General features: G+C 45.4%; 2 protein-coding genes across 2 annotated transcripts in view; both read right to left on the bottom strand.

Annotated features, from left to right (window-relative positions):
• LOC107120907 (zinc finger protein RFP-like) overlaps positions 1 to 11,614 on the bottom strand; it is a 12,701-nt gene extending 1,087 nt beyond the window's left edge. The window contains exons 1-8 of the mRNA XM_015423675.1: positions 11,192 to 11,614; positions 7,890 to 7,976; positions 7,549 to 7,761; positions 5,068 to 5,090; positions 3,250 to 3,365; positions 1,288 to 1,314; positions 1,021 to 1,056; positions 743 to 769 (exon numbers count right to left, since the gene is read on the bottom strand). Of these exons, the coding sequence (XP_015279161.1) occupies positions 743 to 769; positions 1,021 to 1,056; positions 1,288 to 1,314; positions 3,250 to 3,365; positions 5,068 to 5,090; positions 7,549 to 7,761; positions 7,890 to 7,976; positions 11,192 to 11,605 (943 nt within the window). The 5' untranslated portion in view covers positions 11,606 to 11,614. The remainder of the gene's footprint in view (positions 1 to 742; positions 770 to 1,020; positions 1,057 to 1,287; positions 1,315 to 3,249; positions 3,366 to 5,067; positions 5,091 to 7,548; positions 7,762 to 7,889; positions 7,977 to 11,191) is intronic.
• Positions 11,615 to 11,657: 43 nt separating this feature from the next.
• The window catches only part of LOC107120875 (zinc finger protein RFP-like), a 25,196-nt gene continuing 15,875 nt past the window's right edge, over positions 11,658 to 20,978 (bottom strand). The window contains exons 7-9 of the mRNA XM_015423641.1: positions 20,577 to 20,603; positions 17,263 to 17,393; positions 11,658 to 11,798 (exon numbers count right to left, since the gene is read on the bottom strand). Of these exons, the coding sequence (XP_015279127.1) occupies positions 11,658 to 11,798; positions 17,263 to 17,393; positions 20,577 to 20,603 (299 nt within the window). The remainder of the gene's footprint in view (positions 11,799 to 17,262; positions 17,394 to 20,576; positions 20,604 to 20,978) is intronic.

The raw sequence follows: 20,978 nt of genomic DNA, 5'->3' as shown, positions 1-20,978 counted from the left end.
AAGAGCAAGAATCCTGCAAAAATACAACCACAACTCCCAAGAACTTGGCTAGATCTTGAATTGCAGAACACCATCAACCAGTCAAATATCTGACAGTGACAACAATAATAATTGTAATTTTAAAAATACCTAGGCACACATGGCTAGAATCACAAAATCATATAGTTGGAAGGGACCTCCAGGATCATCTAGTCCAACCCTCTGTACAATGCAGGAAATTCACAAATACCTCCCCCCCCATACACCCCTAGTAACCCCTGTTCCATGCCCAGAAGATGGCAAAGAACAAAAACAACCTCCAGGATCTCTAGACAAACTGGCCTGGAGAAAAATTGCTTCCTGACCCCGAAGTGGCAATCAGCATTTCCCTGGGGGTGTAAGAAAGGGCCACGAGAACTAAGCACTGAGGTGACCCCTTCCTGCCCTCCCTCTCATGATCTGCCTAAGTTCACAGAATCCACATTACTGTCCAATGGCCATCTAGCCTCTGTTTGAAAACCCCCAAAGAAGGAGATGGATGTTGGATGTTGAGGAGCAATTTTAACCAGACTGTTCACCCCTTAGTGACTATGGATTATTTTACCCATCCCCTCTATTGCTTGAGGGAAGGGGGGGGGAGTTAGTTTATTTCTCCAGAGGGAAGGATTGAACAATCTACCTAACATAGTGCTCAAATATTTGACCAAGGGGCTGCTGACATCTACAGTGTCCCATCTCCGTTAGTTCCTGACAGGAAGCTTACCTCTGTGTAGCATTCGTTTCAGCGATCCTGTGATTTGGAGAAAAACGTGAGAAATTTAGTCATAACGCACTGTAATGTGTCAATTCACTCTTTAAAAATGGTTTCAAATTAAGCCCCTCATTACGAAGAGCACTAAAATGAAGACTATATTGAATGAGAATGAATGAATTAGGGGGGGGGGGGATTTGCATCCCCAGAGTTATCCCCCACTGCTTGGTCCTGTCTCATAAACCACCTCCCATCCAAACTGCTCTTCTCTTTCATCCCCAGCAACTTACCTTTGTTTAATGCTTGATCCAGAACCTCCAAACGTTCTGTTACAAGGAAGGAAGGGTGACAAATTTATTCAGACTCCTCTCATGTAAGCAGATAGTTAGTTAAAGTGAAAAACACCACACCATACCACACACCACAGACAAAGACATGAAACTGCTCATTCAGATCAGCATTTAAATTAGGACTTGGGAACCTGGGGTGCGACCTCAAGACCCAAGCACCACCTCCCATCAAAAAGTTAACCCTCTCATTCATTCCCACATGACTACCTTTCTTCAGGGCTTCTTCCAAAGATTCTGTAAGGGGGAAGAAAAGGTGATACAATTTGCTTAGACGATCATACATACAAGCAATGTGTCACTTCACGATTTTTAAAAAGTTAAACAACATACAGCCCATTAAGCATACCAATAAAAACCATGCTGTATAATGTAGATTTTTCTTAAGTTTTGGATTTTATTGATTTTACTGCAGCATCTCCTATGAACAAAGGGCTTGGTGGCACCAGGTCACAAGCCAAAATGCCCCGGAGACTCCCCTCCCCCCTCCTGTGCAGTCACAATAGGTTTCCATGCCTTGGTCCACACCTCTGTCTTTCGGCTATGCTCCTGCAGAGTGCAGGGGGTTGGACTAGATGACCTGCAAGGTCCCTTCCAACTCTAACATTCTATGATTCTATGATCATTACTGGTGCAGTTGACTGATCATTCTTAAATAACTGTAATGTATCTAATTAACACTGCATAGGCTGCCCGTTGCCAACCTTCAGCTCCATTACAGGGCACATCCGAAGACCGTTCTTTACTAGAGTATCGGCTGCCCTCTTGGATTGTAATTATATAGAGCTCAAAAGAAAGGTGTCTTCCCACCTATGATATAATACTTAGAACAATCCTACTGAGATATGTTAAGCTAAGAGAAGGATGTTGGCCTAAGGCTACCCCTGTGAACTTCATAACCGAGCAGAGCTTTGAACCATTTTCCAAGATAGCTTTGATGCGAATGGAGATATGCAATTAATGCATGGATGGATACATGTAGGAAGCTTAACTCTACATTCTATCCTAATGCTACATTCTGTCCACTACATAATACTGGTGATATTTGTGTTCTTCTGCCCATCCCAAATACAACAACCAAGATTTGGGCAGCAAAATACGCTCCTACATGTATCCAGGCTGAGATCCAGCAGTACCCCCAAGATACAGCCTTCAGAGGGAGTGCACCCCTGAAGGACAGGCAGACTATGCAATCCCGGAGCAGCTTTGTTACTGACTAGCAGCACCTCTGTCTTGCCTGGACTGAGCTTCAGTTTACTGGCCCTCATCCATCCCATTACCTCCTCCAGGCACCTCTTTAGGACTGCCACTGACCCACCTGACTTAACTGTTAAGGAGAAACAGAGCTGGGTGTCATTCGCATATCAGTAGCAGCACCAAATCCCGATGACATTTCTCAGTGGTTTCATGCAGATATTAAACAGCATGAGGGGAAAAGAATGAACCTTGCAGGACCCCATAAGAGAAATCCCACGGGGCCAAGCAGCAGTTTTGCAGCACCACTTTCTGGAATCAGCCAGTGAAGTAAGTGTGGAACCACCAATGCATGGTGCCCCCTCCCCCCCACAACCAGCCTCTCTAGAAGGGCATTGAACACCACAGAGGGGTCCAGGAGAATCATCAGGGACTCACTCCCTCTGTCACTCTCCTGCCAGGAGATAAAGGCTCATTCTGTCTCCAACTCAGGCCTAAATCCAGACTGAAATGGGTCTAGATAATCCATCTCCTCCAAGACCCCCAAAAGTTACATTATCACCACCCATTCGAGCACCTTGCTCAAAAATGGAATGTTGGCCATCAGGCAGTAATTGTTCAGTTCAGAATTAGCACCACAGAATGAGCTTTACTACCCAAGCTAAAATGTTTTAATCTGTATGGTCCAGAAACACTTCAGCCAGTGTTGCATAGTGATTAGAGAGACAAGAATATGGCAGAACCAGGTTCTCATCCCTACTCTGCCATGGAAGCTCACCGGGTGACCTTGGACCAGTCAAACATTCTCAGCCCAATCTACCTCACAGGGTTGCTGTGAGGATAAAATGGCGGAGAACACTGTAAGCTACTTTAGTTCCCACTGGGGACAGAGATGGGGTATAAATGGTGTAAACTAGCTAAATAAAAGCTTCTCTGCAGTCACACACCCACATTTTTAGAGTTTATTGTTCCCAATACCTGCACATTTTTCTACCGCCTTTCCTAGAGCAGAACACTTCTGTGAGCAAGTTTTGAGTCTCCACTCCAACCAGGTAAAAAGGCCCACTGCATTCTCCACTTGTTCTTTCTTATACCTATAAGGGAATGTATATAAGGGAATGTATATTGTCACCCTGTTATTTAATTTATATGCAGAGTACATAATGTGAAATGTCGGCTTGGATGAATCACAAGCTGGAATTAAAATTGCCAAGAAAAACATCAACAACCTCAGATATGAAGATGATACCACTCTAAGGGCAGAAAGTGAAGAAGACCTAAAGAGCCTCTTGCTAAGACTGAAAGAGAAGAGTGCAAAAGCTGGCTTGAAAGTCAACATAAAGGAAAAAAAAACTAAGGTCATGGTATCTGGCCCCATCACTCCTTGGCAAATAGAAGGGGAAGTTGTGGAAGCAGTGACAGACTTCACGTTCCTGGGATACCACTGCAAACAGTGACTGTAGCTATGAAATTAAAAAGCGCCTGCTGCTTGGGAGGAAAGCGATGGCAAACCTAGACAGCATAATAAAAAGTAGAGACATCACCCTGCCAACAAAAGTCCATATGGTCAAAGCAATGGTATTCCCAGTAGTCATGTATGGCTGTGAGAGTTGGACTATAAGGAAGGCCGAGCACCAAAGAATAGATGCTTTCGAATTATGGTGCTGGAGAAGACTCTTGAGAGTCCCTTGGACTGCATGGAGATCAAATCAGTCAATCCTAAAGGAAATCAACCCTGACTGTTCCCTGGAAGGCCAGATACTGAAGCTGAAGCTCAAATACTTTGGCCACCAAATGAGAAGGGAGCACTCACTGGAGAAAACCCTGATGCTGGGAAAGATCAAAGGTGGCCACAAAACTCAGTACCACTTATCCTAACCTACCGCAAAGTACTGTTACGATGGTAATGCAAGGGGGATGGAGAACCACATATGCCACCCTGTGTTCCTTGGAAGAAGGACGGGATCAAAAGAAAACATTTTTAAGGGGAGCTTTCCACATAATACCATGTTCTACCCACCACCTCTCTTTATTCTAGTGGGGGGAAAAACCCACCATTGCATTTCCTAACATGGTATCTTTCACAATAAAATCTGAACCTGAAAAAAGTTCAGCTCAGCTCTATTCTAGAAAAAAAGATTGGGGGACAAAGATTTGCTTGGATTCCACCTAGAATTTATGTAAACTTGAGAGATTTCCCCCTCCTGCCATAGCTCAAAACAGCCATCAAAATGCTGCTCCTGGGGGATGGGGGACCCCCCCCCCCAGAATAGGGTTTTTGGGGGGGGGCGTATCAAAGGTCTTCTACAAATCAAAGGTCTTCTACAAAGAGAAATCAGTGGGAATTGCCCCTCTTTGTGTCTACAGATTTCTTGGTGCTAAGAAGTGGACGGAAAGAAATGTATTGGGGGGAGTGGGATACAAGTGACCTGACTGAATAGAAGGCACGTTTGTTCACACTTTTCTAAGGAAAGTACCCAGTCTCTGATAATATACAATTGGGTGAAATGGTTGGGGTAAAAAAATAATAATCCTCATCCCAAAATCTAATCGTAAGAATATTCCCATGTGGCATATGAAATATAATTTCAGGACCTGTCATATCATCCCTACAGACTTGTATTCAATTGTATTGTACATTCCTCTGTTCAGCTGTAAAAAATGTAAATTTCCAATACTAATTTATATATTATTCATCAGAAAAAGATATGTTATTTTGCCCAAACATGTTTCCCACCCCTACAAAATTTCCCACATTTGATAAAACAGAAAGAGGAAATAGAGACAGCCACATACCTATTCAAGGTACTTTTCAGGTCCTAAAAGAAAGAGAGAAGAGGGTCTCAGCTACATACACTGGACTTTTATTTTAAATTCTAATAGTGAAGTTGGCCAGTCTTTGGATACCTAAATCCGGTGAGTGGAGCTGGACCTTTCTACAAAACTGGAAAGGGCCCCAGGTTTACAGAAAAAATATGAAATCTAAAAAAAAACAAAAAACACCTTGAGTTTAAAAAAATCTGAAAATGATAAAAGGAACGCTTGTATCTTAAAAAAACAGATTCCCTCAGTGGCTGTTGCTAGGCAACAACAGTATTCCAGGATGAGGTTTTGTGAGTAAAAAATTAGGGGTAGGGCCCTTTCCAGGCCTATTTTGGCCTTTGAGGGAAGATTCACTGGGACCAGGACTGACTTGGGTTGCCAGCTCCAGGTTGAAAAATTCCTGGAGATTTTGTGGTGGAGTATGAGGAGAGCAGGGTTTGGGGAGGGGAGAAGGAGAAGCTGCTTTGGTCTCCACTGTGGAGGAAGACTGTAGTTTTCCCAGCCAGAGGCTGCAGGGTGGAGGGGAAGAGATGAAAAGCTGAAGATAGAGGGACAGATAAAGTTATGTTGGCTTTTGGGAGGGAAAGGAATAGCTGTCAGCAAGCTGCCATTCTGTTTTCTGTGACCTCTGTGTACATATCCTTTCCCTGTTACACCCGGCTTGGCTTCTATCATCCTGTTCCTGCTTTGGAATGCAAAAGATAACTGCTGGAGGTTGTGTGGGGGAGAAGATGCTGTAATGCTTGCCTATTGATTTTCCCAGGACTACTGCACCTGTGTTTTGTCTGATGTTCTGCCTGGTTCTCATGTACTGGGCGCGCAACCGTTTCCTTAGCCCGCCAGCGGGAAAGATATTCATTGGATCTGTATCTGTTTGAAGTTCCTTTATTATGCTTGACCTAACTGTGTATCCCCAGTTCTAACAAAGAACGTGTTTGAGTATGTCTTCAACGCTTTGAAATAAATTTTGCTTTTCTTTAAAACGTGGATTTATTCTCGATGCTTGGGGATCCAACAATAGCATTGCCAGCTGCAGTTTGGTAAATTTCTGGAGTTTTGAGGAGTGAAGCCTGGGGAGGGTGAGGAGGGGAGGGACCTCAGAAAAATATAATGCCATAGACTCTACCCTCCAAACCAGCCATTCTCTCCATGAGGGCTAGTGTTGCCAACCTACAGGTGAGAGCTGGAGATCATCTGGAATTATAAATCTCCAGATGACAGTGATCAGTTCCCCTGGAGAAAGTGGCTGCTTTGGAAGATGGACTTTATGGTATTATACCCTGCTGAGGTTGCTTTCCTCCCCAAACTTCACCATCCTAAGGCTCCACCCCCAAATCTCCAGGAATTCCCCAACCTGGAGATGGCAAACCTAAGGGGAATCCTTTGTGATTCCTGGAGAGCCATTGCTGCCACTGCTGCTGTGGGGAACAGCAGGTGGGTGGCTGGGAACACCACCATCACTACTGCTGCTGTGTGTGTGTGGGGAGCAGGTGGGAGGCCAGGAGAGTGATGGGGGGGGCAGAGAGAGCGATGTGGTGGGAGGCAGAAAGAGAAAGTGACAGGCATGGAGAAGAGAGAGTAAGAAAAGTGGTGGTGGAGGGAGAAAGACAGACTGAGGTCCTTTCTGCACTTGGATCTCATCCATGGTTTTATCAGAGTTCAACTCGCGACACAATACCTTGCATTTATTCCTGGTTCTAACAGCATCCGTTCATCCTGGGACAAGTGTGGTGCGAAACTGGGGTGGCCTCAATGTAATGTGGGATCAAAAAATACCCTTACAGGGGTGAACTCACGTGTAGCGTAGAATGTAAGTTCGAGGACAGGGTTGAACCAGAATTTAAGGTCTAGTGCGGAAAGGACCAGAGAGAAGTAGGGGAGAAAGAGAGGAAACAAAGGTGGGGAGAATGGGATTCCTGCTCCTGCAAGTTTCTTATATGTCCCCACCAGTGTTCCCTCTAAGCTGAGTTAGTGTGAGCTAGCTCACAGTTTTTTAGTCTCCAGCTCACAGATTTTTGTCTCGGCTCAGGAAGGAGGGCTCCAGAGCAAACTGATTTATGCAGCAGCCAAATCACTCGCTCACAAGTTTAATGCCGGGAGCTCGCAAAGTAGAATTTTTGCTCACAAGACTCCACAGCTTAGAGGGAGCATTGGTCCCCACTTATAATATACTTATTTTGCCCATCCATGTCTGTAAAAACCGAATGTTATTCCTAGGATCATGTTTTCTTAATTGTAAGCTCTTTTGGTGTTACAGACTGGATTGTTGATGCTGCGCTGTCTGCCTTGGTTTTTGTGCCTGTTCTGTCCTAACACTGATGCAAAACAGACATAAAATAAAGAACAACTGAGGAGTCCCAATGTATCATTTCCATGTCAGAAAAAATAGTAGGCAACTCACCTAAAATATGGAGAGAAATCTGGATAAGGAGAATTTCAGAAACATCCTCTCACCTGCAGGAACTCACGTGATGGCTGTTGGCACTTCCCCTCCATTTCTGTGATCAAGCGACTGAGATGGGAAATCTCCTCAGAGAGCCGCTTGATATTTTCTTCCTTTGTCTTCTCCATCTCTTCCAGCTGGGACAGCCATTCATGCTCTTTTTCCTCAAGAATCTTATGCATCCTTCCAATGGAGGACCTGACCTTCTGCTTGTCTTCTTCTAACTGAAGGGGGGGGGAGAGACACACATGCACACAACAGACATTGCGGGAGGGGGCAGAGTCAGTAGTCACTGGCATCTACTAGCCAATGTTCATCCCCAACACTTGAGTCCAAGCAATTAATGACCTACCATACATCCCTGGCTTCTCAGCTCTTGAAGCTCCACGAACTGTTCTCTCTTTTTTTCCAGAGACTTCAGCAGAATTTTAATTTTTCCCTGCCAAAAAAATAAATAAAAAAACATTCTAGCAGGAGATGAGCCTGTTGGATTACCAGTCAGCAATCCTGCCTTGTGGAACAGTTTGCTCGAGGAAGTCAAGAAAGCTACCACTCTCCTGGCTTTCCGCAAACTGTGCAAAACTAAGTATTCAAAAGGGCTTTTCTGAGCAGGTTAATAGGGTTGTACTGTACTAAAAGGTTTTACAAACTTGTTTGGATAAATGGTTAGGGAACTGTGGTCTATACTGTGTATAGTTTACTGTAAGGAGGATCCCATTTATGTGATTTCTGTACCGCTTAATGTGTCATGTGAATATTAGTGCAATGTTTCCATTCTTCCTGGTGGTTCCAGACTTCTAAAATACTAATGCATTGGGTTACGGAATGTTCCATTTTGTTGACTGTCCTGACTCACAATGTATAATCTACCTTGAGTCCCTATGAGAAAGGAAGACGATACATGGCATAAATGAAACATAAGTAAATAATAAAAGTCTTAATGAACCATGGCTGCTGGAAAACCCTTCTACCTTTTCTGTGATTTTACTCATTTCACCATTTCTCCGCTTTTCTCGCTCAGATTTTGTAAACACATTTTAAAGCTTGCAATTGTAATTTAAATATTTGGTGGCCATACTTAATTGGGAACGGAGCCCTGGAAAGAATTCAGAATGTAATGACACTAAAAGTGAAGAAACTAGGGTGGACTGATCAGCTGTATTACATGATATGGTTGTTGTCTGTGGTATCAACACTGTGTTTTCCTTGATAAGATCACACAGACCACTATCCAGTGGGATTCAATGGCCATGGGCAGTGAGGGTAAAGAAGGGGACTGGCGCCAAGCAAAATGGAATCTAAGCAACACAATGAGCTCCAGGACGGGCTTGTTTGTGCAGTGGCCGAATCGCTCGCTCACGGCTTTGGTGCCAGTGGCTCACAGCGTGGCATTTTTGCTCACAGCTTAGAGGGAGTATTGTCTCCACAGCTTAGAGGGAGTATTGATCCTGACCTGGGTAGCCCAGGCCAGCGTGATCTCGTCAGGCCTCAGAAATTAAGCAGGGTTGGCTCTGCTTGGTATCTTTAATAGGTGCCCTGACTTGGGTGGGCCCTGGTTAGAGGCTGGCGATGGCAAAAACCACCTCGGAGAAACCTCTTGCCTTGAAAACCCTTTCGGGGGGGGGGGGGTGTCTCCAGAAGTCAGCTTCCCACCACCATATACTATTACATCCTTCCTCGTTGTTCAGTCAGAAAGCATGGCTCCTCATGTTTCTGCTTCCCTCTGCCACGTGTAAACGTTTAACTCGCATCATGCTGCTGTATCCTTTAGGGAAACTTGGCTTTGAGCTCTAGAGTGGCATCTGTAAAGTCAGGTCATCTTGGTCCAAACTCCAGGTGTTCCCCTTTCTGATGTCAGATGGAGCTGTGCGGCTTCAAAGGGAGGATGAGGAAGATTCTTGTGGGCATTGGAGGGAATTGAAAACAGATCAGCCAGTATCATGATGCCCCTGCATAAATCGAGGGTGCAACCTCATTTGGAGTACTGTGCGCAGTTCTGGTCACCACACCTCAAAAAGGATATTATAGCATTGGGAAAGGAGCAGAAAAGGGCAGCTAGAATTAGAGATGTGAAGGCCCGGAAAAAAACTGGGAAAATTCGGAAAAAAACCATCCCCCCCCTTTTTTCCCTGAAGCCTTTTTTGTTTTTTTCCGAAAAATTGGAAAAATTGAAAAAAGAAAAGAAAAAAAAATTGATTATGGAACGTTTTATTTTAACAGGATGAATAAAATATTGGGTATTCTGTTTGTGATAATTGTTTGGATACACTATATTTTTAATATGCTAGTTGTGATAATTTCATGCCAAGTAAAAATGTCCATAGTCATATTTTATGTTCCTAAAGTAACAGAATGACTTTCAATCTAGAAAAGACAAAAAGAAATGCAATGTAGCATTTTTTTCAATTTTTCCAAAAATTTCCATTTTCCCTCCATGTTCTTATGAGGGTCAGAAAATCCCCTCACCAAATTGGGCCTCCAAACACAGGGGAATCTGAGTTTCAACTGTCAACTCCCAGGTAACATTTGCCTGAAAGAATTTGGGGACTGATCACGAAACAGGGCGTTATGCAGTAAGGCCTTGAGTCATGTGTTCAATAAGCAGGATGGCTAATTTATGGCTCCAGCTAGTGTGATGATCTAAGTTTATAAACAATATCTTTGAATAGTAATGACTGATTCCAATTTTCTTTTAGTTAACTACTTTTAGTTTTGAGCAGCTGTTGTGAGTACTCTATATTCAGTACTAACTTGTGGCCAGACCCTCCATTGTCAGTTTGGTGTAATGGTTAAGAGCGCTGACTCTAATCTGGGAGAACTGGGTTTGATTCCCCCACTCCTCCACAGGCAGCTGCTGGTGTGACCTTACAAGGGTGCATGTTATGGGAAGGGGAAGGGATTGTAAACCACTCTGAGACTCCTTCGGGTAGTGAAGGGCGGAGTATAAATCCAATCTCTTCTTCTCTTTCCTTCTCTTTTTGATACATGACATACTTGTTAGGGTTGGCTATGGGTTGCCATCCTGGTTAGGGATGCCAATGCGGCTGGAGAAAAATGTCCTGTTCTTTTCATAAGTGTTTAATGGGCTATTATTTATCAGGTGATGTGATTTAGCTTGATGCCATGAAAAGTTGCAGCTGCCCCTTTCCGCATATTAAGCCTCTGTTAAAGGGCAAGACATTTCCCCCTGGTGTGCAGATACAAACATATGCAAACTTCTCCATACCACAGATTGTAATCCAGTACTAAAAAGGGGGGAGCTGCCAACTCTGGGATAGGAAATCCCTGGAGGTTTGGGTGAAGAGGGCAGGGTTCGGGGAAGGGGGTGAACTCAGTGGGATATAATGCCTGAGTTCTCCCTCCAAAGCAGCCATTTTCTCCAGGGAACTGGTCTTGAAGTCTGGAGGTCCATTCTAATTCTGGGAAATCTCTAGTCCTCTCCTGGAGGTTGGTAACCTTAAGGGAGAGTGGGCAGTTTCCAAGAATGCTTTTTTTTACTTAAAGGGGGGGCTTTTTTACTGGGGCATTGCTTTGATGCGGGGGGGGCCTATTCTGATACATTTTTGTACACCATAAAAAAGTCTTACCAGAATGAATCCATTCAGCATCACACACACAAAAAAGAGATTAAAATAATTTCTCTTTCATTCCTACCTTATATTCTTGGGCAGCTTCTTCGGCAGGGACCACGGCGTGAGCCTTGTGCTCTTTGGATCGGTCGCACACCACACAGATGGGGGCTTGGTCATCGTTGCAGAAGAGTTTCAAAGCCTCCTGGTGCTTCTCGCACACACCCCACGTCCCTTCTGCGCTATTCCCCTCCTGCAGTTTCCGGGCTATTTCCACCACGTTTGCGAGATGCCTGTTGGGCTTGAAGTTCCTGCGCGGAACCGTTTCTCGGCACTGCGGGCAGGAAGTGCCCGCGCCCGACTCCCCCCAGCACTGGGTGAGGCAGGCATGGCAGAAATTGTGCCCGCAGTCTAGAATCACCGGCTCCTTGAAGTATTCCAGGCAGATGGGGCAGGTCATCTCATTGCAGAGGTCCGCCAGGCAACTCCCCGCTGCCATCGCTGCCTCTCCCGGAAGCATCCCAGCAAGCCTTTTAGTTTCGTTTCTGACTTCACTGTTTTGTCTGGAAATGGTCCAAGACGAGGGCGGATCCCGACGAGGCCTCCATAATACGTCTCAGGGAGAGTTTCGTTTGTCTGTTTGCCGCCTCGCTGATTGATTGTTTGTCATCCTCCCTCTCCGCGCTCCGATTCTTTTAGGACAAAACGCCCCCCCCCCTTTTAGGAAAGAGTCGCTGAAGGGTTGAGGAGTTTGAGGGGCGCCACCTGCCTTTTTGTTAATTTGGAGATTAACTCGACGCGGGGCGGTGTAAAACCTGGAACGGAACCCAGCGCTCCAGAGCAGCGGTTTAAACACGCAGAAAAAGAAACCAAATGCATTTAGCATTTGTTCTGCTGTTTTACCAAACCCAGGTTGGAACAGAAAATCCCGTCTGCATTGCGTGCATGCCAGTTTCACTTTGATCGGTTGTCGGATTTTATGGCAGTCTCCAGACTGCATGCCGCTTTCACTTCGTTTGATTTCTGGGTTTTATGGAGCATAGATTTGTGGCCGTTTTATGGCTGTCCAGGGGTGACTCTGCAGTCAGTATGGTGTCCCCCCCCCCATTTGAATGTGGTGTTGAGCGGCACCTTTTTTTAGCCGCTAGATGCAGATTGGGCCTTAGAAAGGGAAACCTTGCAATATTATGCTTTCACTAACCGTTTCCTGGCTGAAGAGGGCTGGAAAACGTTAGAAGGAGGCCGGAGGAAATCTGGTAAACCCAACAGAGCAGGTTATACAGCTCATTGGAAGCAACCGATGGGGGTGGAGGATTTCCCTGGAGTTAGTGCAAGTTTTGGATGCAGACAGTTCTGCACCCAGAGACTGGTCTTGGAAGACTTTGTCCCCCCCCTCCCCATTCCATTGAAAAAAGCCATTTGGAGCACTGTGGCCCGGGCCGGAAAATGGGGGCGGGGAGCGTGGCTGCTTGCCCGGGGCAAAATAACCTGCGGTTGTGCGAGCAGGAGGTGCCGATCACAGGACACTCCTGCTGCGATGCAAAGAAGCGGGCCGCAGGGCAAACGGGGTTGTGGGGTTTTTTAAAACTAAAGTGTGTGCATGCTCCGTTGGGTGCTTGTGCGCATCCGTGGAGACTTGGGGGAAAAAAACCTTTCTGCGAGGGGACATGGGGGGTGCCGAAACTACCACCGGAAATCCGATCAGAGGCCCCCGTGCCCTGCAGTTTTTACAGCCATGGAGTGAAGCCTAGGGTGAGCCACGGGAGCTCTACGCTTCCCAGATGTGGCGGTGAGATCGCACCGGAAAATCCGCCTATCTTCCGTCTCGCTAGCGTGCGTGCCTAATGCTCCGTGTGACCGCAGCCTGTGTTAACTTGTGGGGTGGGAATGAAAGTTTCACCGCAGCCTTTTAGACTGTGGAAGGCTTGGGATGCGCTTTCTTTTACACCGCAGCTATCTGACTCACAGCCCCATTACACGGTGGGCGAGGTACTTGTGGCGCAGTTTGCGCCCCTGACCACTTTAAAGCGGAGTCTGAAGGGTCGCTCCATTCGATTGTAGCAGGAGGATGAGCGCGGGGCTGTGCTAAAGGTTTTGGAAAAGAGGTTCTTTTGCGAGAGACGGGTCCATCCTGAATACATTGAAGGGAAAGTTTGCCCTGGGTTGCAAGCGGTGGGTGTGACTTCTGTGCAACCTTCAACTTGGGGTTGGCTCTTCCAAGCATGGACAAACGGCAGCAGAGAAAGGAGCCAGTTTGGTGTAGTGGTTAAGTGCGAGGACTCTAATCTGGGAGAACTGGTTTTCATTCCCCACTCCTCCACTTGCACCTGGCTGGATGACCTTGGGCAAGCCGTAGTTCTGATAAGAACTGTTCTTGAAAAAAGAGCAGTTTCTGTCAGAGCTCTCTCATCCTCACCTACCTCACAGGGCCTGTTGTGGAGAGGGGAAGGGAAAGGAGTTTGTAAGCCACTCAGAGACACCTTTGGGTAGTGAAGGGCAGGGTATAAATCCAATCTCTTCTCTTCTTCTTCTTGTCACTGCAACCTTCCCTGTGCCCTGAGTACAGAACAGAAAGGCGAGAGGCATTCTTGACCAGATTTTGAAAGATGCATTAGTTGATAAAGTGCCTGGCACTCACACACAGCCTGTAAGCAGCAGGCTAGAGTGAAACAGTAAATGTATATGACCTTGAGATTAAAAAAGTGTTACAAAGTTACATGCAAAGATCCTTGACAGTGAGGGAGAAGATTGTGTGTGATACACCAAGCAATTGTTCATTATTTACACATTACTAGTTACATTGTACTACCCTCTTATTTATACTTTATTTTAATAAATCCTATTTCATTCAAGTATACCAGCTCTGAAAGAAATACCTAATTAAATATAATCCCTAATTAAATATAATTACAAAGATAAATCAAGAGCAGTTCCTGGAATGTCTTCTTATCTGTTTGGAAATTGTTCTCTTTGGACAGCCTCTTTTCTTTTCTAGTGGAATCCCTACTTTGCCCCCCCCCCCCTTAGCCAGTTCCTTTTCTCCCTGCCCTTATTCAGTCTTCTGCTCCTACAAGCAACACCTGCCTTGATTGCTATCAACTGGTATCCAGGAATACAGAAACGCCTGGCCTAGAATATCACTTGGAGAGGAAGAGGGGGTTATATAAGGCAGGGGTGGCCAAATTTGTTTAGCCACCACAGAATGTCAGATGTTTGAAAGCCGCAAGACATGAACAAATGTTACACACACAGGCTGAGGTCAGACTGGCAATTTGAAGCGTGAGGGAGTCATGGCAAAAAGATCCAGCACAAACTGTTCCAGGTTTTCCTAGTCACACTGCGCCAACTGATGTGGGAGCATACCAGGGAGGAGGCGCAAGGAAGCATTTGCACTGTTGGCCCGCCCCTGGCGGAGGTGTGGCTGTAAGCAGCTTTGTTTGGTAATCCAGTTATGTTCACTTATGTGCTCATGTGCATAACTGCATCCCTACCAGATCGCGGCTTCCAGTGTTCACGTGTCCGGGAAGTGGGATAAATGCGCTCTCCAGGGTTTGATACCACTTTCACCTGGTATCTTTTAAACTCGTGAGGGAAGTGTTACAAGACGGGTTGAGTACGGCTGGGGAACCCCTGATAGATGTGCCTGAGTGAACGGTCCCTTCGACCTGTTTGTGAAACGTTTCTGGCTCGTGCCTATATCGGGGCAAACTGCCAGTCTGAACTCAGCCACATTTTTACTGAAAAATATGCAGATTCATTTTTTAACATTAAATTAGGCTGTGTGAAAGAGCCACATGCATCTTCTGAGCTGCAGTCTGGCCACCCCTGATAAGCTATGACGGTGATCCCAAACTTGCTATCCATGGGTGCAGTTTCCTGGTGCCCACTTCCTTTCCCCCAAAGCATCTTTCCCTCAAATAGCTAATTTTCCTTTCTCCCCCTTGTAGAAGCTGGAGGTGCTTCAGAAAAGACAAGGCAGCATCCCCTTTTCTGTCTGAAGGCAGCACCCATTCAGAAATAGCCACTTCCACCATAGGAGGATGCTTGGCTTGGAGCCTCTAAGTATTTTGTGGTTAGCCCCCCCCCCCCCATGGCAGCCATTGCACCCAACATCTGTTATACGAATTCAAAGAGAGCTCACGGGCTCAGCAACGTTGCTGATCTCTGTTCTCAGTAACAGAATTAAAATCTATGTTCAGGGAATGAGGCTGTGATCACACACACTAAATAATGAACTTTCAATTCACTTTCAGTGATCTTTCCAAATGGATCTTACTGTGTGAACTGGCAAAATCCAGTTAGAAAGTACATTGCAAGCAATGTTCCCTCTAAGGTATGGAGTCTTGTGAGCAAAAACTCTACTTCGTGAGCTACTGGCATTAAGGTTGTGAGCAAGCGATTTGGCTACTGCATAAATTAGTTTGCTCTGGAGCCCTCCTTCCTGAGCTAAGGCAAAAATGTGTGAGCCAGAGGTTAAAAAACTGTGAGCTAGCTCACATTAAGTCAGCTTAGAGGGAACACAGATTGCAAGTGGATTGAAAGTGCATTATTTAGTGTTTGTGATCACAGCCTGAGTGGCAGAAATAAATAGGAACTCATGTTTAAAGTGCACTTTAACAGGGTTAATCATACTATCAACACAGATTAATCTGTTTTTTCCCCTTAGTTCATATCATTTCCCTCCTTCTGTGTTTAAATGCTTCCTGACAGGAAAAAATCAACAGATGGAATGGTGAGAAACCCATTTCCGCCCACTTTCTTGTAAACTTTTTTGAGGACATGCCTATTTCAAAGCACTGCACCGAACGGGATCATTTATAGCTGCCAGTTTTTAGTTTTTACATTGATTCAATTTACTTTTATCACTCTTGTGATCTAGATAGTAAATTGACAGGCAATGAAAATCTGAAAACTCTAGACTTTATAACTATTAAATTTTGATAACAGCAGCCAAAATAACAATAACAAAAAACTGGAAAAATAAGAAATCCCCTACCATGAACCAATGGATACATAAAGTTTGGGATTTATTTATGATAGAAAAAATTTCAATATATAATACCGCAAATCAAAAAAATGGAAAAATAACAATTAACAAATTTGAGTGGGAGATGATTACTGAAGCAAAGTACAAGACAATGCTGTATAACTGAAAATAGAGATACTGGTTTTTTTAAAATCAATAGCTTATATAGTTTGTTAAGATTGTCTTTTCTTCAAGGTGTATGAAGTTGTTGATGGCAGATTATGGTGTTGGTTTTATATTATTGCATTCAAGTTTGTACCTCTTATTGAAAAGTATATACAGATGATGTCTGACTGGAATATTTCATAAAAAATTCAATAAAGAATATTAAAAATAATAATTATGTCCTGTAAAGTACTGGGTTCGCCGCATGGAGGACTCGGACAATGACATGCGTTTGCACATGTTTATTGTACTTCACACAGGAACTACAAAACGGCCCTGCAAGGCCAACTATATACACACCCACAGTCCCGTTGGAGGGTTTGAATTTCCCGCCAAAGTTGCTATTGGTTCATGCTGGGGGAACTAGGATCCTAGGTTCCTATTGTCTAGAGGAGCTAAGCTCTTGACTGTAGCCGCGGACCCCTGGTGGTGGTCCACATACATAACATGGCCCATTGCCTGTTTTTCTAATACCCATGGAGAAGGTGAAGGTGTTCAATGTAATCCTCCGGTTGAGATACCTGAAGTGAGCAGAGGGGAATTCTCCTCAAGATTTACTAGAGCAGCCTGAGTCCACAATTTGCCCAGAAAAAGGGGCGGATCGCCTCTCCCGAGAATGAGGTTGAAGGGAAAGCGAATATCAAGTTGCCTGAATCTGCATCAAAAAATTTCACATCACCCGCTTCACAATCCAAGGACACACGGATCTTTTTGAAATAACTGTGTAAGATGACAGGGGTAAGCCCAGGGGAAGTAAAAGCTAAGAGTTGAAAAGGCGAGAATGCATCATTGAACGGCTTCCCCACAGCCCAGATTCCCTCCTCAGGACTAAAGTTGGAAAGCCCTTTCCTCATGACAGACTCTCTGGCGACCCCTACAGCCCACTCTTCCCATCTCCCTCTCTCTAGCTCCACCTCCACTTCCCACCAATGTCTTCCTGAAGTGAATCTTTCATGGCCCAGTACACAGGGCTCCTTGTCAAATCTCTCAGCGTCGTTAGGCAGGAACTGGTCTCTGCTGTCCCACTTCACACTCTTTTGATCCTTAGAAAGCCTGAGATGGGGATGTGCCGTGTCTGGATCCAAAGTCACTTTAGCTGCAGCACAAAGAGAGGGAGAGAATAAGAAAGGTGATGGCAGGTGGGTATCAGGGAAAATATCAGTATTAGATGCTGGGAAGTGACTCCCACAATGTCCTTTCTGGATGGCCAGGAAAAGTTATGCTCTACAAAAGGGATAGGTATGGAGACATAGTGAAGGCACTGGCTGAAAGTACTTGATCCCCACAAAGGAAGACATTTTAAATACCAGCTTTTCCATAAAAATCACAGTCACCAAATTACATGGGAGAGAATGTGTACAAAAGTCCACATCCTAACACAATGAGAGGGTTGTAGTTGTTGGAACTTGAAGGACTTTGCGCTGTCTCTTAGCTTCAGACTTCAGATGGGGTCTATAAGAGTCAGAGAGATAGGGCCAGGACACTGATCAGCCTTTCCTTTATTCTCTGATACTATCCCTTTGATGTGTAGATTCCTACTCTCAGGCAATCCTTCTGGTATGACACCTTCTCTCCATACTATGTTTCTTATCTCCATCTTGGCACCATGAGTGCAGAACATGCTTCCTGTATCTCTATCCATCCTAGCTAGTTAGATTACAATCCTATCTCTCTCCTGTCTAGAATGGAGTTCCTTACAATAAAGGATTCATATTAGGTAGCTTCTGCTGCGTTATGTGCCTTGAGCACTCTACTAATCCAAATAATCCTTCAGTAGTTACATCAAGAATGTATATAGTGCTTTATAGAACTGAAAAAGGTTTATTTACATGACATCAACATATGGCTTCTTTGTAACACCAGATTTTTGGTCCCTCAAGCTGAGCACTGTAGACTATTATGGGGGCGGGAATGGAAAGTGCCAGCAAGGTGCAAAAACTGGTTGTAGGGTGTCTGGTTCTGTCAACCCAGAAGAGTTTTCAAGAAAAGAGATGAACACAAGTGGTTTTCCATTGCCTGCCTCTGTCCAGCAACCCTGGTCTTCTTTGGTGGCCTCCCATCCAAGTACTAACCAGGGCCAACCCTGCTTAGCTTCTTAGATATGATGCTTAGCCATCCAGGTCAAGGTGATTTTTAGCAATTCTTCAGGTTAACTGAGATTCTTCAACAGAAAATGCCAAAGACTGAACTTGGAAGCTTCTTTACAGGAAGTCTCTGCTCTACTTCTGAACCCCGACCTCACCCTTAATGGTAGAGTCTATCACTACCTTAAGGCAGTGTCCCAGCAGGATTCGAAGCAGCAGCTACAGTGCAAGGGATCACGAAAGAGCTAACTGGAGACGATAAAATCCACTGCTAATGGTATCATTACACTAGCCTGTTAATCTGGTCTTCGGCTGTAAACCAAAGTTGTTACCTTCATATTGTAGTGGCGCGCATGAGCGAGAGATTAAGAAAAATGGTATTTAGATACCTCCTTTCTAAAATCCTGGATGGTGGATTGCTTAAGGCAATTAGTAAATTCAGCGGGTCGCCGTGTTGGTCTGCAGCAGAAGAGCTAGATTCAAACCCAGTAGCACCTTAGAGACCAGGTAGATTTGGGGGCTATGCGCTTTTGAGAGTCAGAGCTCCTTTATTTATTTATTTATCAATTTTTCAAATTTGTATTCTGCCCTCCTCGCAAGCGGGCTCAGGGTGCATCACAACACAGTATCGGAAACACATCAGAAATTCCAGACATAGAGACAATAAGACAATTTAAAACAACACAAAACAGGGCGCACTATTTATTCTCATACAGAGGTTTCCAGCTGGCGCCACTGGTCTCTCGAATTTCTCAACCTGGGCCACAGGAGATGGCATCTGACAAAGGGAGCTTTGACTCTCAAAGGCTCAGACCCCAAAAACCTTGTTGGTCTCCAAGGAGCTATGGACTTAAATCTTGTTGGAAGTTTCAGATGTGATGTCCCCCTGTCTCAGACCTCCAGACTGAGTGGCAAGAGAGACTAGATGGCGAGACAGGCACACTGACCTTTCTTCCTGTATCTACTCTTCTGCCACTGACCTCTTTGAAACGCAGATTGTGTTCTCAGGGATCAACTTCCCTTTTCCTGCTTCTCACTCACTCTGAATGAAGACTTCCTCTCTACCTGCACACACCAAGAGAGGGACACGCAGTCCTCTCTTGGCACCATGAGGCAGATGGGCCTCTCGCCATCCGACTCCATCCTTTAGCTAGTAAGTTAGTAATCTATCAATCTCTGCGCTTTCCTATCCAAAGTGTACTTCTCAAATCAAAGAGTGAAGTATTTCTCTTCTGAACTTGCAGCGTGGCTCTCTGTAGCACTCTGCTAACCAGGGGTAATTTCGTAGAAAAAGAGCTGCAGGAGCTCATTGGCATACCTGATAAGCTATCAGCATAACCCATTAGCATATGCCAAGCCCCCTGACATCACCAGAAGTGATGTCAGAGGGGGAAGTAAAAGGGGGGGGGGAGGCATCTTCAAAAGCCTCCCCTTCCCTTCCCCAGCTGGGAAGGGGTTTAAACTTTAAACCCCTTCTCTCTCCCCTCCCCCCCCCCCCCCCCAGCCCACCTTGGCAGGCAGGCTGGGGAAGGGGAGGCTTTTGAAGATGCCCCCCCCTTTTGCTCCCCCAGCCGGACTGCCAAGGAAGGCTGGGGGGAGGGAAGCGAAGAGAGAAGGGGTTTAAAGTTTAAATCCCTTCTCTCTAGAGTCACGCCATGGCAGTGGCGCGATCTCTCCATTCTATTCTATGGGGCCATAGAATACAATTGAGAGATCGCGCTGCTGCTGCTGTGCGACTCTAGACAGGAGCAGCTTGGGGGCGGGGAGCTGGGAGCGGGGCTTGCTGCCACTGCCATTTGTGCCCGCTTCTGGGCTGCCGGAGTGGTGCTCTGGTGCGCTCCGGCCCCAAACGACCCCTGCTGCTAAGTAATGGTGAGTGGACTGACCACACCCGTTAACCTCAATAGAATCCAGCTGTATTAAGGCACTTAGCGAGTCAGCTGGGGATATACAATTTGTTCTGGGGAACTTCATAGCTCACACTTTTGGTCACAGTTAACACTCCATCCTCCTCCCCCATCGCTGATCATCCTAACGTTGGTTTTCTACCTTAGTCAGTGCCACTACTGCTTATGGTTTAGATGTGGGAACAAAACACCCCACACAACTGTTTTCTGCCTGATCAGGTCCTTGAAGGAAGAGCTGCTGTAGAATACCCCATCCAAAGTTTCCCAGCTGTCCTAGAAGACAATTACCTTTGTTCCACGTTTCTTCCAGGGACACTGCGATGTGAAGGAAATGGAGAAACATTTAGTGAGACTGGCATGCATTTATCAGAATATCACTCCATGACAGTAAAAATCTTCTACTCAGTTCCTCTTTACATTAAAGCATGTGAATGAAGCTGTCTTATGCTGAGTTGGCTCCTAGGTCTATCTGGATCACTGTTGTCTGTTCTGACTAGCAGCGGCTCTCCAGGGTCCCAGGTGGAGGTCTTTTTACCTTACCTGGTCCTTTGAACTGGAGAAGCTGGGGACTGAACCTGCGACTTTTTTCATGCTGTAATGCTGAGCCTCTCCCCATTAAAACTAGGTCTGTAATAACTGAGGCTGCGGTCACACGAAGCATTAGCCACGCTACAGAGACGGAAGATAGGC

This window comes from Gekko japonicus, unplaced genomic scaffold, assembly GCF_001447785.1.
Source record: "Gekko japonicus isolate JY-2015 unplaced genomic scaffold, Gekko_japonicus_V1.1 scaffold1996, whole genome shotgun sequence".
NCBI lineage: Eukaryota > Metazoa > Chordata > Lepidosauria > Squamata > Gekkonidae > Gekko > Gekko japonicus.
This window is presented reverse-complemented; position numbering and strand designations above follow the sequence as displayed.